This window comes from Serinus canaria, chromosome 18, assembly GCF_022539315.1.
Source record: "Serinus canaria isolate serCan28SL12 chromosome 18, serCan2020, whole genome shotgun sequence".
Lineage (NCBI taxonomy): Eukaryota > Metazoa > Chordata > Aves > Passeriformes > Fringillidae > Serinus > Serinus canaria.
In genome coordinates this window covers 10,735,247-10,758,893 of record NC_066331.1, presented here as the reverse complement: position 1 = coordinate 10,758,893, position 23,647 = coordinate 10,735,247, and the positions used below count along the sequence as shown (strand labels likewise).

The following is a 23,647-nucleotide window of genomic DNA, read 5'->3' as shown; positions in this document are numbered from 1 at the left end:
GTCCCTCCCTGCTCCTTCCTGACACATGACAGACATCCTGAGAAAGCAGGCTGGGAAAATAAATCCCCTTCCACAGTCCCAAGTCGAGATTTTCTTGAACAGAGGAAAAGCTAAATTAGCATGGAAAAAAATCATCAGCGTTTTGAAATACCTACAATTACAGTTAGGTTTTGTTTTCTTTTTAAACAGTTTAAATCAAATGCCTGCAGAACAGGATGGGAAACTCTCATGTGCTAAAAGTTGAGGCTTCTACCAGAGCTCCCCGTTAGGAAACAAAAGACAAGGCTTAACAAGGAAGATGCTTGAGATCATAATTCTTATCAAAAAATCCTGAAAAGCTGAAAAAAGCTGGAAGCTCATTTCCCCAGCAGCTCTGGTCCCTGGTCAGACAGATGGAGGGAGACAGCTTCCCCCTCCCCAGCACAGGCTGGGTGAGGTAGGGATTGACTAACTGTGGAAAAATCCACATAATTGAGAAGACAAATGTTGAACAGTGATTTTACAGCCTGAACTATTCAAGGAAAAAGGCTGCCCGTGCCAAGGGGCCAGCCAGGCTCATTGTGTGTGAGCAGCCCCGGGCAGCAGCGGGGCTTTCATCCCTGCCAGGTGCAGCTGCAGGGCTGCAAACACCCCTGGGAGCTAGCAGCAAAAAACACCCCTGGGAGCAGCAACATAAAACAGCCCTGGGAGCAGCAGCACCACAAATCACCCCTGGGAGCAGGAAAAAACAGCCCTGGGAGCAGCAGCAGCAGCACAAAACAGCCCTGGGAGCAGCAGCAGCAGCACAAAACAGCCCTGGGAGCAGCAGCAGCACAAAACAGCCCTGGGAGCAGCAGCAGCATCCCCTGCATCCCCCCTGCACACAGCAGCAAGACCCAGCCAGCAGCACAGCCCCTGCTGAGCCCTTGGCTGCTCCCCATGCTCTGTTTCCAGTCACTCAAAGTGATGCCTTCAGTTTTAGCTTTTACATTTTCAGGTCCTGTGCTGCTTTAGTGTGCAGTTCTGAGCTTCCTATCAGGGGATGTGAGCTCTGTACAGAGCAGGGAGACAAAACAATTCCTGCTCCAGCTGGGGACCAAGGACAGCCCATACAGGCCAAGAGCAGAAACTGGAGTGAGGAGAGACAACCAAAAAGGATGGGAATTTATGGCAAACCCAGCCCAGCAAAGCCTGACAGGCTGCACAAGGATGCAAACCCAGCCCAGCAAAGCCTGACAGGCTGCACAGGGATGCAAACCCAGCCCAGCAGAGCCTGACAGGCTGTACAGGGATGATTGCTCCCTGTTCCTCCCCGTGCTGTCAGCAGCCCTCTGTGAAGCCATGGCCAGGACACCTCACACCTCCTCCTGCTGCTCCAATCATCCAACACTGTTGAAATTGCCCTGAGCCTGAGCTCCAGAGCTCCCTGTGCAGGTTCCCATCTGGCTGCTGAGCCAGGCTGTGAGACAGACCCACTCTGCACTGCCTTCCCTGCTTTTTCCACCTTCCTTTTAAGAATACCAGGAAATGTCACAGGTAAATAAACACTGGAAATACTGAAGCAGCAAAGTCTCGTATTTAAAAGGTTAGGAAACACTATAAATACTTTTTTGTGTAGCTACCTTTCTCAAAGCAATGCAAATTCAGTGTAACCTTGGTTTCCATCACCCAGCAGGCAGCACAGGCAGGGTTACTTCCTCGACAGACACCAAATAATTTGTTCTATCCTCATCACCCAGCACGAGGCTGCATTCCTCACGGCCTGCACACGACTCCAGCTCTGCTCTGAAGAGTTAAAACTCCCCCACAGACCTTCCCACCATGGCCCTCCTGACAGCAGGTCTGAGTGTGCTCTGACTCTGACAGCTTCCCTGGGAGATGAAACACTACTGCTGCAACTCAGATGGAAAATAGGAAAACTGATAGTGAAGGTTTAGTTTGGATGCTCAGTCAAAGAGAGTTTGAAGCTCTCTTTTTCAAAACCACAAGCAAAGCAAGCCTTATCTACCTTTCCAATACATTTTGATATATTTCAGGGCCATGGTTTTGTGGTGGACTCAGCAGTGCCAGGTTTACAGCTGGGCTCAGTGATGTTAAAGATCTTCCACCAGGAAATGATTCCACATCCCCAATCCCTGCTGGGGGTGACCCAGGTGATCCCCAGAACTCCTTCCCAGGCCAGTCATTCCCTGATTGCCTGCAGCCCAGCCTGGGGTGCCAAGCCAGGCACTCCTGGAGAGCCCAGGATGGGTTAAAAGCTCAGCCCCAGCTCCTGGGATGCAGCACAGACACTTCTGTGCTCTGAGGCCACATTTATCTGCTGCTGCTGCCACAAGCCTCTCACGAGCCTGGCCTCACTCTCTAAACGTTTCCCACACCTGGAAGGAGCCAGGCAGGGACCTTACAAACAGCTCTTGTCACCACAAACACACAGTTCAGCCCCAGAAGAGATCGAGTCCTGTGCAAAAAATGAGGCAAGACCTGCAGAAAGCAGAGTGCAAGGGCTTTAGGACTAAAAACACACCCAGGAAGTGCTGTGGAACCTCAGGTTTGCCACCTCCCAGCTTCTCAGTGTTCACATCCAGCCCAAGTATTGCACTATTCAGACCACTCAAGACAAAAAGCAAAGGTAGTTTTTCCCCTAGGAAGGGTTAAATCCACTTAAACAATGTGCAATAAAGACAGAGCTGTGCTCCAGTAACACTGAATTGTTTCTATTCCATACAATAAGCTCAGGAAGCAAAATTAAAATCTATCTGCACAGTCTGAGGTCACTGGGGCTAGGGATGGCTATTTTTAATCTGAATATTAGAAACACATGGTCCTCCATGGAGGCTTCCAGCAAAGCTGAACCTGCTGGTGCTCAGCCTTTCCAGGGAATGCTGAACACCTCCAAAGGGTCACAGCAGGCAGGATGGAGCCACCTCCAAGGGGTCACAGCAGGCAGGATGGAGCCACCTCCAAGGGGTCACAGCAGGCAGGGCTGCCACTCCATAGGATGGGAACAGACATTGTTTAGACAAGATGATGAACATTCCTGAAACTTGAATCTTTAATCATTTCTGATTTACAAACTAATCCTAACAATGATGCAATGCACCCCCAGCCCTGCTCTGGGGCTCACCACTCCAGTGCTGATTAGTTTGTATGACAGCAAAAACGCTCCCAATAAACAGAAATGTGAAAGGACTGCAGGGTTTTGCAGCAGCCATGTAAATAATCCTTAGGGGAAGCCCTTACTGCCCATGTCCTGCTGCACAGGAGCTGAGCACTGCCCTGGAGAGGGGAATGTCACTCTGCTGCTGCCCCCAGGAAGTGCTGGCAGCAGCAGGGATGTTTTCACTCCTTTAGTGATGAGGCCAGGACAATTCTCCAGGTGTGCTCAGAGTGGCCAGAACAGGCTCCAGGCTCACACACTTTGATGGCAGCAAATACCACGGGCATCAGGGTAACCAAAATCTCCCACAGGCCGAGCTGAGTCCCCCTGCAGGAGTTTGTGCCACCCACTGTGACCAGAGGTGACACTGCAACCTTGCTTGCCAAAGCTATTGTAAACAAAAACATCATGCCACAATTTCTGGTCGGTTTCAGAAACTGGATTTTGACAAGAAATTCAAAACGTTACATAACCATATAATTAAAGGATTATGATGAGAGATGGTTTACTTCAAATGATCCATTCTGGGCAGGAACACCCTGACTGGGCACAGCACTCTCCTGACCAGGAGAAGGACATGAAGGGTCTGATTTTGCAGCTTATCTACCCATGAATTTATTTATGCCCTGCTATGAAGTTCAGAGGAGCCGGAAGCAAAAGAGCAAAGAAATCATCCTGGCAGGGAAAAATGCCAAACAGGGCGAGTTTTGCAAGCTCCCAATATTTACCATCCATCCCAGAGTACTCCATTCTCATGCAAGCATGTCATAATGAGAAAACAACATCTCTATAAGGGTAAAACAAACAGCATTCACAGTTTCTGAAAGCATTCTTCCACAATTATTGCACTAGATTAGATTGCCTCATCACCAGGGCCAGAGGCCATTTACACTATTTTCTTTCTTTTTTATTTTTTTTATGGAACAGATGAAAGGATTACAGAAAGTTGTCTGGGGCCAAATTTGGAGCTAATGATGGGAAAATTCTTTTGCTAATCCCCACTGCTAGCAGACTCCTGAGGCTGGAAAAAAAAAAATGTCTCCTGGTACCCAGCTTCTCTTTTGCTCATCAGTGCAAAATGCCTGGCTCAGGAGGTTTGCAAAGAGCCCAAATCAGCTTCAAGCAGGGCCACCAAACCTGCAGGACAGGGCTGCAGGGAAAACCTGAGCACAGAACCACCAGAGACCCCCACTACAACAGGGGTGCTGCACAGTGAGAGCCAAGGATGGGGCTCAGCCACCCCAACATCCACCCCAGCTGGACCCTGGGGGAACGGGCTCTTCCAGAACATTCTGGGCCACCAACATCCACCCCAGCTGGACCCTGGGGGAACGGGCTCTTCCAGAACATTCTGGGCCACCAATATCCACCCCAGCTGGACCCTGGGGGAACGGGCTCTTCCAGAACATTCTGTGCCACCAATATCCACCCCAGCTGGACCCTGGGGGAACGGGCTCTTCCAGAACATTCTGCAATGCAAGGATCCCACCTGAGAGCCCCTGCTGCCTCCAGAGGTTCTTTCAGAGATGGGTGGGGCTCAGGCAGGCTGATGTCACCTGGGTCCATGGGCAGGACTCTCCATGGGCACAGCTGCCCCCAGAGCCCAGGGATGCCCGGGGACAAAGCTCCAGCCCTGCTCCTGCTCCTGCCCCTCAGGAGCAGCAGCACCTCCCTCCCAAAGGGGTTTAATCACTTTGCAGTCATTTAACAGACACAAAGCAGTGAGGAGTAAACCTCATTGGTGCTGGTGCATCTGCAAAGGCACAGCTAGCCCAGCTGGCGCCAGGGGACAGTGCCTGAATGCCTCTGGGCAGCCCCGAGAGCTGAGGGTGCAAACACCCCCAGGGAGCCGGGGCTGCCTGGCAATGGAACAAACAGGCCTGGAGAATGGGCACCCAGCTCCCCAGGGGCTCAGTCATTAATTAATGCAATTATCAGCTGCTCCTGAATGAAGCCAGGCTCTACTTGAGCAGCAGGACAAGCTGCAGAAGGTGGGAACATCCCCAGCAGCCAGGCAAGGGGAAGTGAGGCTTCCCACAGAAAGGGGCTCTCTGCTGGAAAGTCTGACTGCAGGAAAGAGAAATGTTGAAGCAGCATTTAATGAAGATGAACTTCCCCTGCCTCCCCACAAGGCAGACGATGCCATTATCACTCAGCACCAGGAAGGAAAGGGATTCCAGGGAAGGGGAAATTGCAGGGCAGTTATCCTCATCAACCTGGGCCAGCAGCAGTGACAGAGCTTGGCATGGAGCCTGAGCAAAGTCTGCTCATGGTTAGGCAGGGGCATGAAGTAAGATGTGCACAGGGAAAACAGCCCCTGGAAAATATTGCTAAGGACTTCAGCTTTTCCAGGGTACCAGTGGCAAACAAATGTCTGACCTTCTCCCCCCATATCTGCCAAAAAAGCCCAGAAAAAGGGATTGCATCAAGTCAGAGGAAACAGGGGAGTTCCACTGGCCTGGCAGAGATGGAGGAAGTGCTGAGTGATCTGCCCCACATCTGGAGAGTCAGGCTGCTCCCAACTCCTCCGGGCAGCTGCAGCCTCTCCTGCTGACACTTCTGCAGGGCTGGCAGCTCTGAGCAGCCCCCAGGAGCAGCACACACTCCCCACCTCTCCCTGCTCAGAGCACCCACAAAGCTCCCCTCTGCTGAGGAAGGGCTGCCTTGGCTCAAGGCAGAGCTCCAAGGAAACACAGGAATTTGCTCAAGGCTTTGTAACCATCTCTAAGACAAACAGCACCAGCACTATCTGCAGTACTTGTAAAAAGAAGGGTTAAATATATTCCATTTCACAGATATTTCTGGGTCTCATTGCTAGAAGAAGTCTGGCAAAATTGCAGTGGCACAAAACACAGAACCTTTAGGGTCCCAAAAAAGAATTTGGGGAACCATCCCCAACCCCCAACAGGGAAATGGGACACAGATTGTGTGTTTTCCTGAGGAGAAACCAAAGTTTCACAGAGAATCCATAAACATGCTCATGCTTCCCACCTGTTTCCTATTTATGGCAAAAAAAAAAAAAAAAGCAATTAATATGACTACATAACCAACAATTAATAAAGGGACCTATGAGACGAGACCCCTAATTGAAAATGCCTTTCCTCACAGGAGGCAGAGGATCCAAATATGACAAGAGCACCGAGCATGGTCTGTCCCAGCTGCACAAACCCTTCCTCAACAACCCTAAGATTAATAAACAAAGACATATTCTAGGCATTTCCCATCCCTCCTGAGATTAGCTGTGGCAAACAGGAGAAATCCACCCTCCTGCCTCCTCCGTGTGCAGAGATGTGAGTGTGGAACTCCTCACTCTGAGCAGAGGTTTCCAAACTCCCAGAGACTGCAGAGGGCAAACACCACCCCGGGAAGAAGCAGGAATCAGGGCTGGGTTCCAGGTTCTCAGCAAGGAAAAGAACCTTGCACTGCTCAGGGATGAAGCCCAGGGCTCCCACTGGGCTGTTCCAGGTGGCAGGAATGGAGAAGTCAGGAGGATCTGCTCTGCCAGAGGCAGCTCATGCCACAATGAGGTGAGTAACAAAGCACTTGTATTCATTTATTATTGCAGGAGAACAACTGCACTCGGCCAGTGGCTCCTCTGAAAGGAGCCAGGAGCTCTCCTGGGTCAATATGACATTGAACTTGAGCTACACTCACTGCCACAACCCCTCCCCAACCCAGGCACTGGCAGCAAACAATGCAATGCTGCTCCTTTAATCGCTGCCTCAAGACTTCTCCATTCTCTGGTCAGGAAGGAGACACAATGAGAATGCTCAAGTGAAGCCCTGCAACACAACAGAAAAAGGCAGAGGATGGAGCACAACATCCATTCAGTGCTCTGGAGCAGCAATCAGCAATGCCTCTGTTCAAAGGCAGGCTGGGGGAACATCCCAAGTGCTGTGACAGCCCCCAGGGGCTGGAGGGGGCACAGTGAAACCAGTGAGCACAGTCTGCACTGCTGGAACACAAACCTCCAGTGCCAGCTGCTGCTCTGGTGGGCAGGGGGAGCAGCTGTGTGAGGAGAGGAAACTCCACATCCCAGATTTACAGAAAAGTGAGGTGAGACCTTGTCCTTACCGTTCTGCTCGTCCAGCTCATTCCCAATTTCCTGCCCCATTTGTTTCTGCCTGGATATGATTGAAGAAAGAGCATCGAGTCCAGCATCTTGTTCTGTACCAGGAAAATATATTCAATTACTTCCAAAAGCTGCTGAAATGCCAGGCTACATAAAACAGGTAGAAGTGAAGGAAAAAATCTACTCTGTGCTTCAAGGGCTAAAATGTATTAAGAAAAACACATGAACACAACATGAAAATTAATCCTTATGGCAACAGTACTCTTGAAATAATGTGAATGATGGGTAAATAATTTCTCTGCTCTGGCTGGGACATTTTGCTGAGGATCCAAAAAAAAAAAAAATCCAAGAATTTAACATTTAGCTGTTACTCAATCATAAATGCAGGGGATTTTCTGGCAAGCTCCAGATTAGCCTTTTTAAATTTTCCAAGCAACTTCTAACATGAATAAAAGAAAACAGGTGATGCAAACACCAAAGAATTCAGAGATTTTTAAAGCTGCGAGAGGACACGGAGGGCTGGGAGAGCTGAGGGGATGAGGGCAGTGACAATGTGAGGTGCTCCCAGAGCTCCTGGGGGAAGAGCCACATCCCCTGGGCCCTGCAGGGAACCCCTCCCAGAAACGTGCAGCTCCCCCTGCCCAGAGCTGCCAGGGGGGCACAGGAGGAGCTGCAGAGGGTCAGTGCCCAGGGCACAGCAGGGATGCCCAAATGGGCTGGCCAGGACGCCCTCCACTCCTGCAGCCCCAGTTTAATTACCTGCAATGTAATTAAGAACGCAGCTGAGGCCCCTCCTGGACCATCAGGTGTGCTCCTGAGCTGCACAGCACTTGCTCCCAGGCAGAGGGAAGCAGGCTTCTCCTGAGACTGATTTCACTGCATCACTTCTAGGACTTGAATTGCCTGGACTGGAATTGCCTGGTGGCTCAGCAGCCACCTGACCTCCCCAGACTGAGCTCTCCCAACACTCCCAAAGTCAGGGACTCCTCATGGGTGCAGAGGGCCAAAATCTGAGAACCTTTTTGGATGAGTTAATTCTCACCTTGTCCCGATTCAACAAGACCTTTAATGCACCCAGCACAGCCCCTCCAGCCAGTGCAGTCATGTGATCCCACTGCACACCAAAACCACGAATATGGGCAAAATCAGGACTTCCAAACTTTAATTTAACAAGTTGCATCCAGGTAAGAACCCTGCAAGCACAGTGCTGCTCCTGCAAACACAGAGAGCAGCTGCCTGGAGCTGCTGTGTTTGACATCTGTAAAGAATAAAACTTCATCTCAGGCTGGTGTATTGAGCTCCAAACCAAAGCTCCTCTCAGAGTCCCAGAGATGCTCAAAGCAACCAGAAAGGCTCTTGTACCTTCAATGATCCTTCTCTGCTGCTGCCTGAGCTCATCAAAGCCAAGTCCTCTGGTCTCCTCCGATTCTTCCAAGAGCCAGGGGTTGGGGGTGCCTCGTCTGGCCCCTCCTGCCATGAGGCTGGACCTGAAAAGAGCCCAGTGAGTGATTCCCAGCCCTGCCTGGGTGTCTGTCCCCTGGCACACAGCACCCAGGGTCCCAGTGAGTGATTCCCAGCCCTGCCTGGGTGTCTGTCCCCTGGCACACAGCACCCAGGGTCCCAGTGAGTGATTCCCAGCCCTGCCTGGGTGTCTGTCCCCTGGCACACAGCACCCAGGGTCCCAGTGAGTGATTCCCAGCCCTGCCTGGGTGTCTGTCCCCTGGCACACAGCACCCAGGGTCCCAGTGAGTGATTCCCACCCCTGCTCTGCCCTGGCACACAGCAGCACCCAGAGCTGAGCCCTCTGTGCAGCCCAGCAGGGATCACCCAAAACAATCCCCAAGAACAAATCCACCCCACAGGCTGGAAGTGGCAAGGAAGGACAGAATTCATCTTACAGGGATAAATGGTTGTATAATAAATCCATATAAAATGCTGTTTGCATGTAGAGCACACAGCATTCCTGGGAATACAGATTATTCCTGGATTATAAAAATAAAAATACTGCTACAGCCTCAAACAGCAGAAGGACCCACTCGTTAACAGAGATGCAAATCAGATGACACTTAATTCCCTGCAAGCCTGACCAAACCTAGGCAGGAACATTCCTGAATTTTGGGAACTGCAGATGGACACAGCTCCCTTCCTGCATCTCCTAGTCAGGCATCAACCCGAACGAGAAGCCAGGAGCACAAACTGCTAAATGAAAGAGTAATTAAATAATTGGTTTTCTTTTCAAAGAATTATGACTTGAGATTGTTCACATTACAGACACCTCCCTGGTGACCACAGAAAACAAGATTTCCATGTCCAGGGCACATAAATCCAGGCAGTAAAACAAAACCCCACTCCAGTACTTCCTCAGTACCAGATTCCTGCTCTCTGCCTTCCAGCTCTTCCCTGGTTTCTCCTGCAGGACAAACCTCCCAGCAGACAGAGTCCCTGAGCCCAGAGCTGCAGCTCAGGTTTGGGGAGGCACCGTGAGGCTGCTTCCCCCAAATGTTCACAACTTGGGGCTTTTGCTTCTGCTTTCCTTTCTTTCAACTCTGCATTTCATCCCCATTTTCCCTTCTCCCTGCTCTTCCCCAAAGCACTCCCACAAACCACCCCAGAGCAGGGAGGGCTTTTAGGATCTCTCAAGTGCCCAATTATTGCCCCTTGGGGTAATTAAAAGAACTAATAATAATAACCCAGACCTAAATGAGAACGCTGCAGTTGTTTTGGTGTTTTAAACTGAGTTTTTATGGAGCTGCTCTGACCTGCCCAGTGCCCCCCTGGGCCGGGCACCCCTCTGTGCCCAAGGAGGGCACTGGGGGCACAGGGGGCACTGCAGGAGCTCCTGGCCCAGCCCGGCCCGGCCGGGGCTCCTGCAGCAATCCCGGGCAGCTGGGGACATCTCCTGGCCTGGGATGGAGCAGCGCTGCAGGAAAATCGCCCGGAGCAGAGCCTGCAGCTCCTCTCCCTGGCCGCGGCAGGGCGGGCACCGCGCTCCGGCTCAGCGGCAGGCAGAATGGGAAATGGAAAAATAAACAGGGAAAAAAAGAAAATAACAAATATAGGGGAAAAACCAAATATGGGGGGGGGAAAAACCAAATATGGGGGGGAGGGAAAAAACCCAAATATGGGGGGGAGGGAAAAAACCCAAATATGGGGGGGAGGGAAAAACCCCAAATATGGGGGGGAGGGAAAAACCCCAAATATGGGGGGGGAGGGAAAAACCCCAAATATGGGGGGGGAAAAACCCCAAATATGGGGGGCGGGGAACAACACCCAAATATGGGGAAAAAAAACAAATATAGGGAAAAAAACAGAAATACAGGGAAAGAAAACAAATACAGGGAAAAAATAAAGAAAGAGTAAATATGGAAAAAATATGACTAAAAATATAGAAAGAAATATGGAAAATCCCTTTTTTCCTGAAAGTGGCTAAAAAGCACTTTTTGTCAATCTCAGCCTCTCCCTTCCCCAGTGCAGTGACATTGAGTCTGGAGCAGAGGCAGCCCTGCTGGGCCATGGCCAGTGGGTGCTCAGGGCAGCCCCAGAGAGGAGCTGGCACTGTTCTAGCCCTGCCCTGCCCTCCATGGAATCCCCAGGGCTGCCAGGGGGCTGGATCACACACCTGGCATGCAGTTTCCCACACTGCCCAGCTTTCCTCCCCACTCTGGGGGTTCAGGGGGCTCTTTTATCCCCCAGGCCCACCACGGCACCAGATTGTGACCACAACAGAAACACTGCTCTGCTCAAGGTGGAACCAGCACTGCAGCTCACCCAATTCCCCTCAATTAGAGGGACACAAACCCCAGGTAACAACTGCTGCCAGAGCTGTTTAACCAAAGCAAAGGGAACAGAAACTCTGCTTGCTACAACCAGCACAGCTCTTCCTGCCTGCTCAAAAACAGCCAAGGCAAGCAAATCTGGGATAATTTGTGTTGTGCCTCTCTCCCTCCCAGCAGTGCCTGCCCTGCTCCTGGGGGCTGGGTCATGCCCAGGGGTGTGCTGCTCACAGTAATCTTTGTGACATGTTTGGTAACTGCCTTCCCCTGCACACAGCCCCACTTCCTCCTGCCCTGCCTGGTGTGAAGATTAAAGCTTATCCCATTAGCCACCCACTGCCTCCACAAGTTAATCAGGCAAATCTGGGGAGCCTCACGGAGCACTGCAGCGTGGGGATGGCTTTTGATGAGGGGAGCAGATTTAACTAATTACAGGGCTCAGCGATGTGCCCGAGCAGAAAAAGGTGATGGGGTTTAAAATCAGGGAGCTCTGTCACTGCCTAACAAGGGAGGGCTTGTCCTTTGTTTCACTGATAATTCTCAGAACACCTCCCAAGTAACTTAGATTACTCAACCAGCACTTACTTCAGGCCACACATCGAGGCTTAGGGCTTTACAAGGCTGATCAGCAAGACTGAGTCTCAAACAAAACCTGGGTCATCTGACAGTTGGGTGGATGATCACTTGAACATTCCCTGAACTACAGAGGGGCTCTTTGAAGCACCCAGGGCACCCCAGCCTGGCTTCACAGGTCACTCTCCACAGGGGAGCTGCAGGACTGGGGCATTCTCTCACTTACAGTGCTCACTCTGTATTCTTAGGAAGCTCCAAGCTAATAAGTAAAACAATTTTCTATATAAATATAGAAATCTGAAAAAGAAAACCATATGAATTTTCAATATAAGTATAACAATATTCTAATAGAAACCAATGTTCTGTATGAAATAGAAACCCTCTCCATCTCTCCAAAAACCCAGGAGAGGCCACATGAGCACAGGCAGTTCCAAGTCCCCTCCAGGCACCATCCAGGGGGAGATTTCCTCACAGGAACCTCTCCTGATGGGGAGCCTCCAGCAGTCCCTGCAGCTGGCAGAGGATTTCCAGCCCAGCAGCACAAGAGCTGCTGTTCCATTCCAGGGAATCTCCCTGGGGCTCTCTGCTCCCACTGCCCCAGGGCCTGGGGGCTGCAGGTGCTGCCTGAGGAGGGGCTGGGCTCCCCTGACCACAGAGCCACCTGAACCCTGGGAAGCCCCAGCCCAGCCCAGGTCTGATCCTGGCACTCAGGGGCTCCCTGGGGGGACAATTCCCTCTGTTCCACCCACCTGAGCCATCCCCATCCCAGGATGCTGCAGCTGCAGCCAGGAGGCTCCAGCACAGCTGGGAAGGAGGGAGGACACCAGGAAGGGCTTTCAGGCACCTAAACAACTCCTGCTGATCTCATTTCCTTCTTTCCTTCTTTTCTTATCTGTCCCCCTCAAACAAGAGCCAGACTGCCAAAGGCAGCTGACACCTGAAGCTGGCACACATGGACTGAAGCCTGTTTGGCATCAGGTGAAATTCCTGTTTGGATCAGGCTGAAATCCCTTCCATCTGCCAGGAGAGGCTTCAACCAGGAAAATGGTGACCAACACTGAGGAGAAAAGAGATTATGGACTCTTCTAAAATGTACCTGGGATAGCTCTCACTGAAGGGCTGTGTCCTACGGGCACCAGAAGCTGTCTCTGTTTTTGAGGAATTCCAAGAGACACCAAGGAAGGGCAGGCAATTCATGGATTCTCTGGTGACTGACATGGACTCCTCCAGCCTGAGACCTGGTCAGACAGGAGTGGGACCATTCCCATCCCTCTGTCTCCACAAATGTTTCAATACTCTAAAGTCTGACCTGTGGCACCCAGAGTCACATTCCTGGCTGCTTTCCCCACTCCTGCCTTGGGAATGGAGTGAGGCCCTGGGAATTCTGCCTCACTGCAGCCCCTGCTCCAACTGCCTGCACAGATCCTCCCAAGGAGAAAAAGGGGCAGAAGACCCTGGAATTGTCATTAAATCCCCACCAAAGGAAACGGAGCTGGCCCTGCTCCAGGGGGGCACACAAACAGCCCAGCCCTGCCCTGGGAATTCCAGGGGCTCCTTAATTAGGGCCGGAGGGGCAGGAACGCTGTCCCCAGCCAGGGAGAGTCCTGCAGCAGTTGTCACTTGGGATCAGCCCCGAGAGCATTAAAGCCCAGCCCTGCAGCCCAGAAACAGCTTCAGAGCAGCTCTCACAGGATGTGGAACTCGCCGAGGGCTGAGCAGACGTAAAGCAGCTTAATTCAGGGCACAGCTCCCAGCCCCAGGCCCTGGGCAGCAAACATGTGATCAGTGGGGCAGGAAGGTTAATGAAAGGAAGGGCTGCTGGCAAGAGCAGGGCCTGGGCACCGAGGGCTGTCACATCAGGCCTGGATTAGATCTGGAAAAGCAGCACAAGCCAGGCAAGTGTCAGTGCTCAGCCCCATCAAACCCCGGGTGCTGATTGTTCTAATGCAGGGGAAAGCTGAGAGTCAGCCCCAGGCACAGCCCAGGGGGGCTCTGCCACCTCCAGGATCCCAGAGCTGGGCCAGGATCTGCCAGGATTGCAGAGGGACCCCGAGCTGGGAACGGCAGCTGAGCCCTGCAGAGCCCGGGGGCTCCGTGCCTGGCACCAGCTCCTGCCAGGGCCTGCCAGGATCCTGCCAAGATCCTTCTGAGATCCTGCCAGGATCCCTCCAAAGTCCTGCCAAGATCCCCCCAGGCTCCTGCAAAGATCCCTCCAAAGTCCTGCCAAGATCCCCCCAAGCTCCTGCCAAGATCCTTCTGAGATGCTCCCAAGCTCCTTCTGAGATCCTGCCAAGATCCCTCCAAGATCCTTTCAAGAATCCCTCCAAACTCCCTCCAAATTCCTTCTGAGATCCCTCCAAAGTCCTTCCAAGATCCTTTCAAGAATCCCTCCAAACTCCTTCCAAATTCCTTCCAAGCTCTCCCCGAGCCCCTTCCCTACAGACCCACTCCCAGCCCAGGCTCAGGCAAGAGAGCAAAGTTGGATTTCCTGGCACAAGATCCAGGCCCTGAGGTGTCTCTGCCTGTACCCCTAAAAACCAGACCCACAGGGACATTTGGGAAGGGCTGGGAATTCACCAGATGGAATATCTGGCATAGTTTTATCCATTTTTAATAAAAGAAGTTAAAAGAGAACTATAAAACATCAAGCCTTGCAGCACTAGCAAATAAATACTCTCTGATGTTATCTTCTGCTGGAAAATACTGGAATCCCTGATCATGTCTAATGGGGCTTGAAATTATCAAGGGATTTTGGTATTTTCCTCTTGTTTGCCTTCAGTTTTATCTTTCTTATTTCCCAGGCTGTGCACTGCACTGGTGAATAGCTCTGAACTCCACAGAAAGTGTCAGCAAGGTCTCCTCCCAGCTCAGGCACACAGAACAATCCCTGTCCAGCCCCAGAACCAAGGACACCGCTGCAGCTCCAGCCCCAAAAAGTGCAAACAGCAGGGAATGGAGGAGAGCAGCCTGGGAGGGTGGGACTGCATCCCCTGGAGTGGGATTGGACCCTGAGCCCCAGGCTGGGAATGGAGCAGAGCTCATCAAAGGGTGAGAACTCCTGAGCCTGAGTCCATGCTGGCTCCATCCTGGCTGCAGCCCTGGCTGGGCTCTTGCACTGCCCCAGGTGGATCCTTTGAAGGTCTTTTCATACATTTAATAAACTTTATTCCTTTAATTCTGTCCAGCCTCTGCTCCAGGAGCCTCTCCAGGCATCAGGAGAGCTACCAGGAATATGCTGTCACTGACAAAACCACCTCCTTTCTGAGCAATGCCTCCCTTTGGTACCTGCAGGGGCAGGCAAGCTCAGTGGTCACCCCAGATGCCCCCAAAGCTCAGATCCCCTGGATTGGAGAGGACAGGGCCATACCTGCTCATGTCTGGCTCGGGGCCTTCATTCCTGTAGGATGCCTCCAGCTGCCTGTGCCGGGTCAGGAGCTCGTCCACCAAGTTCTGCCTCCTGTCCCCCTCCAGCTGGGTGCTGGTGGCTCTGGGTTAAGGACCAAACTCACAAGGCCTCAGAGCTCTCCTCAAGCTCCTCTCAGCCCATCCTGTCAAGGATGGGGACACAGAGGTGACCAGAGCCAGGCTCTGTCCCAGCAGCCCAGAGGTGCCTGGTCCTTCCTGCACTGCAGCTGCCCTGACAGTGACAGCAGCAGCACAGAGACCCAGACCCTTCTGTGCCCAAGTGCCCTGCAGAGGGAACGAGGGGAAAGCCAGAGCCTGTGGCAGGGGGGGACAGCACATTCTGCACAACCCACTTTGGACAGCACATTCTGCACAGCACGCTTTGCACAGCACAATCCTGCACAGCACACTTTGCACAGCACAATTCTGCACAGCACACTTTGCACAGCACATCCTGCACAGCACAATCCTGCACAGCACATTCTGCACAGCACACTTTGCACAGCACATTCTGCACAGCACACTTTTCCCAGCACACTTGACACACATTTTACACAGCACATCCTGCACAGCACATCCTGCAGCGTGCCCCAGCCCCCGGGGCAGCTGCTGGGCACAGATACATCTGCCGTGTGGACACCGCCCGCAGCAGCTGCTCCCTCAGCTGCTCAATCTTCTCCCTGAGGCTCTGCAGTGAGGACCTGATGGCCACGTTGACCTGGGGGAACACAGACATTGTCACTGGCCTGCTCTGCCAGAGCTGCACCACATTTCATGTAGATGTATCTCAAGTTTGTTGCTGAAATGGCTCCCCAGGTATTAAAAAGTTTTTTTTCCCAGCCCCACACTCAAAGAAGAAGTCAAGACTCCTCAGCTCTGCTTTCCAAGGTTGTTTATTTTCTCTTACCTATCACATTCTCTCTCTGCCCTGCTGAGATCTGTCCAGCAGGTCGGGTTGTGGCTCAGTCCCTGCCCTTGGGCTGCTGTTGGCTTTTTATACTAAGAACTACCTGTGCTTTATTTACAATAATTTCCCAATCCCTATCACCTGTGTTAGACAGTCTGTCTCTGCTCTAAACCAATCCAGAAGTGTCACCATCACAGCAGGAGATGGAGGACAAGAAGGAGAAGGACAGGACACACCCAGATTCCTCCATCTTGCCTCTTGAACCCCCATTCTAAACCCCAAAATTCTACATTTTCACCCTGTGGCAAATTCACTGTCATTCTACTCAAACCCTTGTGGCTTGTAACTCCTCACCCAGAGTTGGTAATTGTTTCCATGGGCTAAAATCAAAGGCTCAGGTGTTTATGACCCGTGCCAAGGTCTCTGAGCCCCTGCCAGGGTCTGGAGTCCTCCAGGGCAGCCAGAGGAATGTCCTGGGATCTGCCATGTATATTTAGCTTTTACTGCACAGGTGTAAAGGGCTCCACTGCAAGCCCAGAGAGCCCGTTCAGAGCCAGGAGTCACTGCTTACAAAACAATGGAACAGTTTCACAAACACAACTCTGAGGCATTAATGTTGATGAATATGGAAAGCTGTCTTTCAAGTCTTTATAAACATACTTCTTTATATGGGCAAAACATTTCAGCACATTTTAATATTTTCCAGATAAATTTCCAGCTCTTTCCTCTGATCTTCAGTAAAAATACATGCACCAGCCTCTTTTGCCACTGGGTTTCTTCCCCAGCTCCCAGGATCAGAGAGAAGGCTGCTACAGGCTCACACATTCCCTGCACTGAACTCCTCCAGACTTGAAACTTAAGACCCCAGAGAAATCCAGATTGTTCCATTTCCCTTCTCAGCAGCACCCAGCTCCCCAATCCCTTCTCACCACTGACCTGCCCAAGCCCCAGATGTGTCTGCTCTCAGTAAAAATGTAATTCAGCCATTCTTCCCTGCTGCAAGCAAACCCCAGGCTTGCAGGAACCCTCCTGCTTTCCCCCCACCCCTTCCCAACTCAAACTCACATTATCCTCTGAGTTTTTCTTCCTCAGCTATTATTTCTTTTCATTCCAGTTATGCATAAAAAGCCACTCAAACTGCAATTAACAATGTAAGTCATGCTAATTAAGACTTGCTGTGCCTCTTGTTTACAAGCTGTGGCTTACAACGGGCAGCAACCCCAGCTGCTCTGTGGGGAACTGGAACCAGAGAGGAAAATCTGCTCTCACTCTCAGCCCTGCCCTCCTGAAGCCCCAGAGGCAGCAGCAGCAGGGGCAGTGCTGCCAGACCCTGACTGGATGCTCTGGGATGGAGCAGGAGAGCCTGAGAGCCTGAACCTGTCTGGGATGGAGCAGGAGAGCCTGAGAGATTGAACCTGCCTGGGATGGAGCAGGAGAGCCTGAGAGCCTGAACCTGTCTGGGATGGAGCAGGAGAGCCTGAGAGATTGAACCTGTCTGGGATGGAGCAGGAGAGCCTGAGAGATTGAACCTGTCTGGGATGGAGCAGGAGAGCCTGAGAGTCTGAACCTGTCTGGGATGGAGCAGGAGAGCCTGAGAGATTGAACCTGTCTGGGATGGAGCAGGAGAGCCTAAGAGATTGAACCTGTCTGGGATGGAGCAGGAGAGCCTGAGAGTCTGAACCTGTCTGGGATGGAGCAGGAGAGCCTGAGAGATTGAACCTGTCTGGGATGGAGCAGGAGAGCCTGAGAGACTGAACCTGTCTGGGATGGAGCAGGAGAGCCTGAGAGATTGAACCTGTCTGGGATGGAGCAGGAGAGCCTGAGAGTCTGAACCTGTCTGGGATGGAGCAGGAGAGCCTGAGAGATTGAACCTGTCTGGGATGGAGCAGGAGAGCCTGAGAGCCTGAACCTGTCTGGGATGGAGCAGGAGAGCCTGAGAGATTGAACCTGTCTGGGATGGAGCAGGAGACCTGAGAGATTGAACCTGTCTGGGATGGAGCAGGAGAGCCTGAGAGATTGAACCTGTCTGGGATGGAGCAGGAGAGCCTGAGAGTCTGAACCTGTATGGGATGGAGCAGGAGAGCCTGAGAGCCTGAACCTGTCTGGGATGGAGCAGGAGAGCCTGAGAGCCTGAACCTGTCTGGGATGGAGCAGGAGAGCCTGAGAGCCTGAACCTGTCTGGGATGGAGCAGGAGAGCCTGAGAGCCTGAACCTGTCTGGGATGGAGCAGGAGACCTGAGAGATTGAACCTGTCTGGGATGGAGCAGGAGACCTGAGAGATTGAACCTGTCTGGGATGGAGCAGGAGAGCCTGAGAGCCTGAACCTGTCTGGGATGGAGCAGGAGAGCCTGAGAGCCTGAACCTGTCTGGGATGGAGCAGGAGAGCCTGAGAGCTTGAACCTGTCTGGGATGGAGCAGGAGAGCCTGAGAGATTGAACCTGTCTGGGATGGAGCAGGAGAGCCTGAGAGCCTGAACCTGTCTGGGATGGAGCAGGAGAGCCTGAGAGCCTGAACCTGTCTGGGATGGAGCAGGAGAGCCTCAGGAGACTGAACCTGTCTGGGATGGAGCAGGAGAGCCTCAGGAGACTGAACCTGCCTGACTGGCTGGGGTTTGCCCTCAAACACCACCAGACACAGCAGAGAGCAGATGCAGCCAGGCTGAGGCAGCCAAAATCCACCTCTGGACCAAAGCACCCAACACCACCATGGCAGCAGATCCAAACCAGCACAGGGGATCAGAGACTTTGGGAGTGCTGAAGCCTCTGTGTGGCCTCCAGCTCTGCAGTCAGGTAATTAAAGGTAATTAATTTTGTTTGTTCTCAGCTCCAGGTGGAGAATGCTCCATTTGACTGACCCAGAACAGCAACAGAGCACAAAGGTGACACGGCCAAAAAAGTCACCAAATGCAGCAGCCTGGCCAGAAACTGCAGTGAGAGAACAAAAGATTTCTTCTCCTGTACAGAAAACTAAGGCAGAAGAAAAGTAGAAAAAAAATAAACCAATGGAAGTTTTATGATCAGCTGAACAGAACAGAGCTCACGGATGGTCAGTGCTGGATAGAAATCCTTCCTTGAAGTTTATTTTTCCATTTTAGATTCTGTGCTCTATTTTTGGCTCAGCAACAAGCAGGAGGTTTGTCAGCTGTGCTAATTGCAAAATCCTACAAAAATAAAGCCCTGTTTACATTCTCCCTAAAAGGCCAGTGCTGTACAAAGACATTTCCCTGCATTTCAGCTCTCAGGAGGCAGAGGACACGCGACTGCTCAGCTGTGGGTTTCTCAACAGGCATTTCTGTTTTGGAAACACCTCTCTCCTTGTGGGAACCTTGTTTAGAGTAGAATCAAACGCTGCCAAATATTCCCCTCTACCTGTTGATGGATTAAAGGAAGCTGGAAAACACAGAGCATGGGACAAATGATTTTATGGAGAAGTCAGCCACGTGTGCAGTGTTTCCATAAAACACAAGCCCAGAGAGTTCCAGCCCCAGAAAGGCTCCAAACAGCACCAGTCCCACGTCTCACTGGGCTTTGGGCTCCTCAGAGCTGGCACTGATGGCAGTAGAGAACTTTGCCCTCTATAAATACAGACAGATTGAGCAGTAATTTTTTATTGGTCTGCTGTTGTTGAGGTGTATCTGTGCAATTCTGACACTTCACCATCCTGAAGGCAGGAATTTAATCTGCACCTCCAAACACTCCAAAGGCAGAGAAAATACTGCTCAAGCCCCACTTATTTGGGGTTTCTGAGACCCCTTCTCAACTCCTGCTGAAGTGAGGCAGCCATTCAGCAGCACTGATTATTGTGCAGAGCCTACACACTCTTCCTCAGAACTTCTTCCAAGGAAACTTTTCAAAAATTACATTTGATTTGAACAGCTCTCAGCAAAGTGAGCAGACCCAGTGATCAGACACTGCATTACAGCCCTGATACAGAGAGGGGGAGAAAAAGCACTGGGGCTTTAATTATGCCAATTATTGTAAATGACCAACTCAAGGGCTTACAGCAGTTTTCATCTGAACACAGCCAAGGGAGCAGGTAATGACTCAAAGCTGCTCCTGAAGGAAAGGACAAGGCCTGGAGCCCCAGGGAAAGCAGCCTCCTGAAAACCTTAACTTTATTTTATTTCTTAAACAGGAAGGGGGAAAACGTGGAGAACACAACATTCCTGGGTGAGCTCCAACTGCTGCTTCTCATTCCTCTTTAACTATGGGCTTGCACTGTGTTAGAAATGCAGCTAAAACAAGGATGCAAGATGCTACTCCCTCTGATCTGCAGCCACTGCAAAAGGCAGGAGCCATCTCTGGGGGAGGAACATCTGCTCCCTGTTCAGAGAGAGAGGGCACAGAGCAGCTGCTGAGCATCCCTGAGAATTCCAGTCTCTGGACCGGCTCCATCCCAGCATCCCTGATTCTCTGGACCAACTCCATCCCAACATCCCTGATTCTCTGGACCAACTCCATCCCAGCATCCCTGAGCCTCAGGGACAGCTCCATCCCAGCATCCCTGAGCCTCTGGACCGGCTCCATCCCAGCATCCCTGAACCTCAGGGACAGCTCCATCCCAGCATCCCTGACTCTCTGGACGGGCTCCATCCCGCAGGGACACCCGGAGCAGGCAGCGGGTCGTGCCCAGCACGGCTACGGCTCCTCCCTGAACCGGCGCGGCTGCACGCACAGATTCACCGCTGCTGACCCGCACCTGGGTGACACCGGGTAGTCGCGGTTCATTCCCAAACTCCCTTCTCGTTCCCTTAAGGGACAGACAGCGGCGCTGGAACACAGCCTTCCCCTGCGGGTGCCGGCAGCGACACCGACACAGCCCCGGCCCCGATCCGCACCTCTCTCCGCCCCGCATCCCGGGAATCCCGCCCCGCATCCCGGAATCCCGCCCTTATCCCGGGAATCCCGCCCTTATCCCGGAGTTCCGCCCGTATCCCGGAGTTCCGCCCGTATCCCGGAGTTCCGCCCGTATCCCGGGAATCCCGCCCGTATCCTGGAGTTCCGCCCCCCGGCCCGCCGCAGCCGGCACACCGCGGCCAGCCCCAGCCCCGCCAGCCCGTCCCTGCCGGGGCACCTTGGCCGAGCTCTCCCCGCTCCGCTGGCAGCGGCTCCGCTCCTGCAGCTTCTCGGCGATGTCCTGGGCGAGCTGGCGAGCGGCGGCGAGCAGCGGTAGCCTGCGGGAGCGGAATACGGGCTGGGATGGGATGGGATGGGATCTGATGGGACCCGCCGGTGTAAGCCTCGGAAGGCACAACAGCCCCAAAACACACAGCCACAAAACCTGGGATGGGTTTTGGAAAAGGATTCCAGGAGGGGAACACACAGAACCCCGAACACACAGCAACCCGAACACACACAGCACCCCGAATACACACACAGCACCCCGAAAACACGCACACCAGGATGGGCTTTGGGAAAGGACCCCGAACACACAGCACCCCGAACACACACACAGCACCCCGAACACACGCACACCAGGATGGGCTTTGGGAAAGGACCCCCAAACACGCAGCAACCCGAACACACACACAGCACCCCCAATACACACACGCACACCGGGACGGGCTTCAGGAAGGCACACCCCGCACAGCCCGGCCTGCCCGGCCCCGCTTCCGCCCGTGCCGGGCCCCGCAGGCTCCGCACGCTGTGCAGCCCCGGCAGAGCCGGTCGCTGCCCGGTCCTGACCCTGACCCGGCCCGGTCTCGACCCGACCCGCAGCCCCCGGCCGGGCCCGGCGCTCACCAGGGGTCCGGAGCCATCGCGGCCCCGGAACCTTCGCGGCGCTTCCGCCGGATCCGCCCGGACGCGCCGCGCGCAGGCGCTGGGAGGGGATGGAGGGGAAAGGGAAATGGGAGAGGGAGCTGGGAGAGACGAGAGGGCGGAGAGCGGAGAGAGCGGAGAGATGGAGAGAGGGACCGGGGTACGGGCCCGGGGGAGCGCAGCCGGCCCCAGGGGTGCGGCAGTGCGGGGAGCGGGACCGATGGCGCAGCGGCTCTGCTGTGCGGGGCAGACGGGAGGGCCGGGTGTTCGGGACAGAGGGACAGGGGCAGGTGTTGGGGCAGAGGGACAGAGGTGCCGGGCGCAGGAACAGATGCAATGTTCGGGATTTAGAGGGGCAGATGTTCAGTGCACAGAGGGCGGGCACGGAGCTTTGCAGTATAAGGGCCAGAGGTGTTCGGGGTGTAGAGGTGCGCGGTGCAAGGTGCAGATGTGTGCAGATGTGCAGAGCACAGAACCAGAGCTGTCCCGACCCCTCCCTGCTGCCAGACAAACCCCGCACTGAGCGGTGGCAGCGGTTCCCTTCTCCAAACCCCCAGCCCTGTGGCTTGTCCCTGCCCATCCGCAGGGACCTCGCTGCTCTCCCTGTCCCCGCCCCGGTCCCGGTGACAGTGGCGCTGCTCGCACTGCCGCTGTTTTGCCTGCGGTGGGATCACCCCTAGCTTCCAGCCTTTCCCGCCCCTGATCCGCCGGGATTTGGCCTCTCCCTTTGTTTTTGGATGCGATCGGTGACGCAAATCGGTCACAAACCCGAGGAGCAGCTCCGGGGCGCTGCCAGCGAGGCTTTATCGCCCTCGTGACGGGGCTGCTGGGCCTGCTGATAACGGCAGCGATGACGGCAGCGATAAGGACAATCACAACAGTGGTGATAACGATATTGATAACGAGAACCAGCGCATCTCGTCATTCCCGGGGCTGCTCCCCGCTGTGTTCCCCCGTTCTCGGGGCTCATCCCCGCTCTGCTCCCGGGATGCCCCCAGGGCTGTCCCTCAGGCCGGGCTGGGCTGGGGACAGGTCCTGCTCCTGCCCAAGAGCGCCCAGGGCCAGCAATGCCCTGGGGGGGCTCTGAGCCCCCCGCTGGTCCCGCATCCCCCGGGGTGGGCTCTGTCCCCTGGCCCGGCTCTCCGCACTGCCGGAGATGCTCCCGCAGCCGCGACCATCAAACATTCATGGTCTTGGGCTGCGCTGCTCAGCCCGAGCCCCGCGGCCTCTACATATTTCATATTTCATAATTCATATCTCGCAGGCAGGGAGGCAGGTCAGGAACAACCTGCAGCTGCTCTTATCACAGCGGAAGCAATCCCATTTTAAAGGCAAATAAGCATCCTTTAAAAGGTTAGGATGCCTATAAAGTGCCCGCTGAGTGCGGCCCGAGCTGAGAGCAGCGCTGTGCGACCCGGGCGGTGTCCCGGGAGCCTCTCCCAGCTGCTGGAGGCCGCTTTTCCTCCAGCCCAGCTCCTCTGCCCGTGAGCACAGCGCTCATTCTGCAGCTCTGCAGCGCGTTCTGAGACTGGGAGCGATCGGTACCGAGCATTTCCCGGGGGCACACCGGGAACGCTGGAGCCCCACGGCCGGGCCGCAGCAGCCGAAGGTTATCCTCGGGAAAATGAAGGCTTCATTTACTGCCCGTGTTGCTGTTTGATGCTATCTCGGCCCACGGGGTGTTTACAGCCCCCGGCCGGGCCCGGCGCGGAATTGGGGCAGGAAGGGGCGATGCGGGCGCGGAGCTGCTCCACCCCTCGCTGTGTTTACCCCAAATAAACCGCGGGGCCGGGGCTGGCCCGCACCTTAAAAGCGCGGGCAGGTGCGGTGCCACAGGGGACCCGGCAGGGGTGGCCGAGCTGGCACATGCTGCAGGTGGGGCTCAGCCTGCCCCGCTGCCCCGGGGGCGCGGCCGCCGCCCTCCCCATGGCCGAGCCGGCCGCGGGCGAGGAGCCGGGCACCGGGCCAGGTGAGTGCGAGAGCGGGACCCGCCCGTGCCGGGCCACGGCCGGGGGGCGCAGG

At 53.9% G+C, this 23,647-nt stretch overlaps 1 protein-coding gene and 1 long non-coding RNA gene across 2 annotated transcripts in view; both read right to left on the bottom strand.

Annotated features, from left to right (window-relative positions):
* The window catches only part of STX8 (syntaxin 8), a 78,238-nt gene extending 56,564 nt beyond the window's left edge, over nucleotides 1-21,674 (bottom strand). The window contains exons 1-6 of the mRNA XM_050981252.1: nucleotides 21,608-21,674; nucleotides 20,940-21,039; nucleotides 15,583-15,677; nucleotides 14,922-15,032; nucleotides 8,571-8,695; nucleotides 7,211-7,303 (exon numbers count right to left, since the gene is read on the bottom strand). Of these exons, the coding sequence (XP_050837209.1) occupies nucleotides 7,211-7,303; nucleotides 8,571-8,695; nucleotides 14,922-15,032; nucleotides 15,583-15,677; nucleotides 20,940-21,039; nucleotides 21,608-21,624 (541 nt within the window). The 5' untranslated portion in view covers nucleotides 21,625-21,674. The remainder of the gene's footprint in view (nucleotides 1-7,210; nucleotides 7,304-8,570; nucleotides 8,696-14,921; nucleotides 15,033-15,582; nucleotides 15,678-20,939; nucleotides 21,040-21,607) is intronic.
* LOC127060239 (uncharacterized) lies at nucleotides 16,987-18,099 on the bottom strand. Its single transcript, XR_007779021.1, has 5 exons — nucleotides 18,041-18,099; nucleotides 17,837-17,926; nucleotides 17,624-17,761; nucleotides 17,510-17,585; nucleotides 16,987-17,433 (listed from the first exon to the last, which is right to left on the bottom strand). It is a non-coding gene; the product is annotated as an uncharacterized LOC127060239 (long non-coding RNA).
* Nucleotides 21,675-23,647: the final 1,973 nt, after the last annotated feature.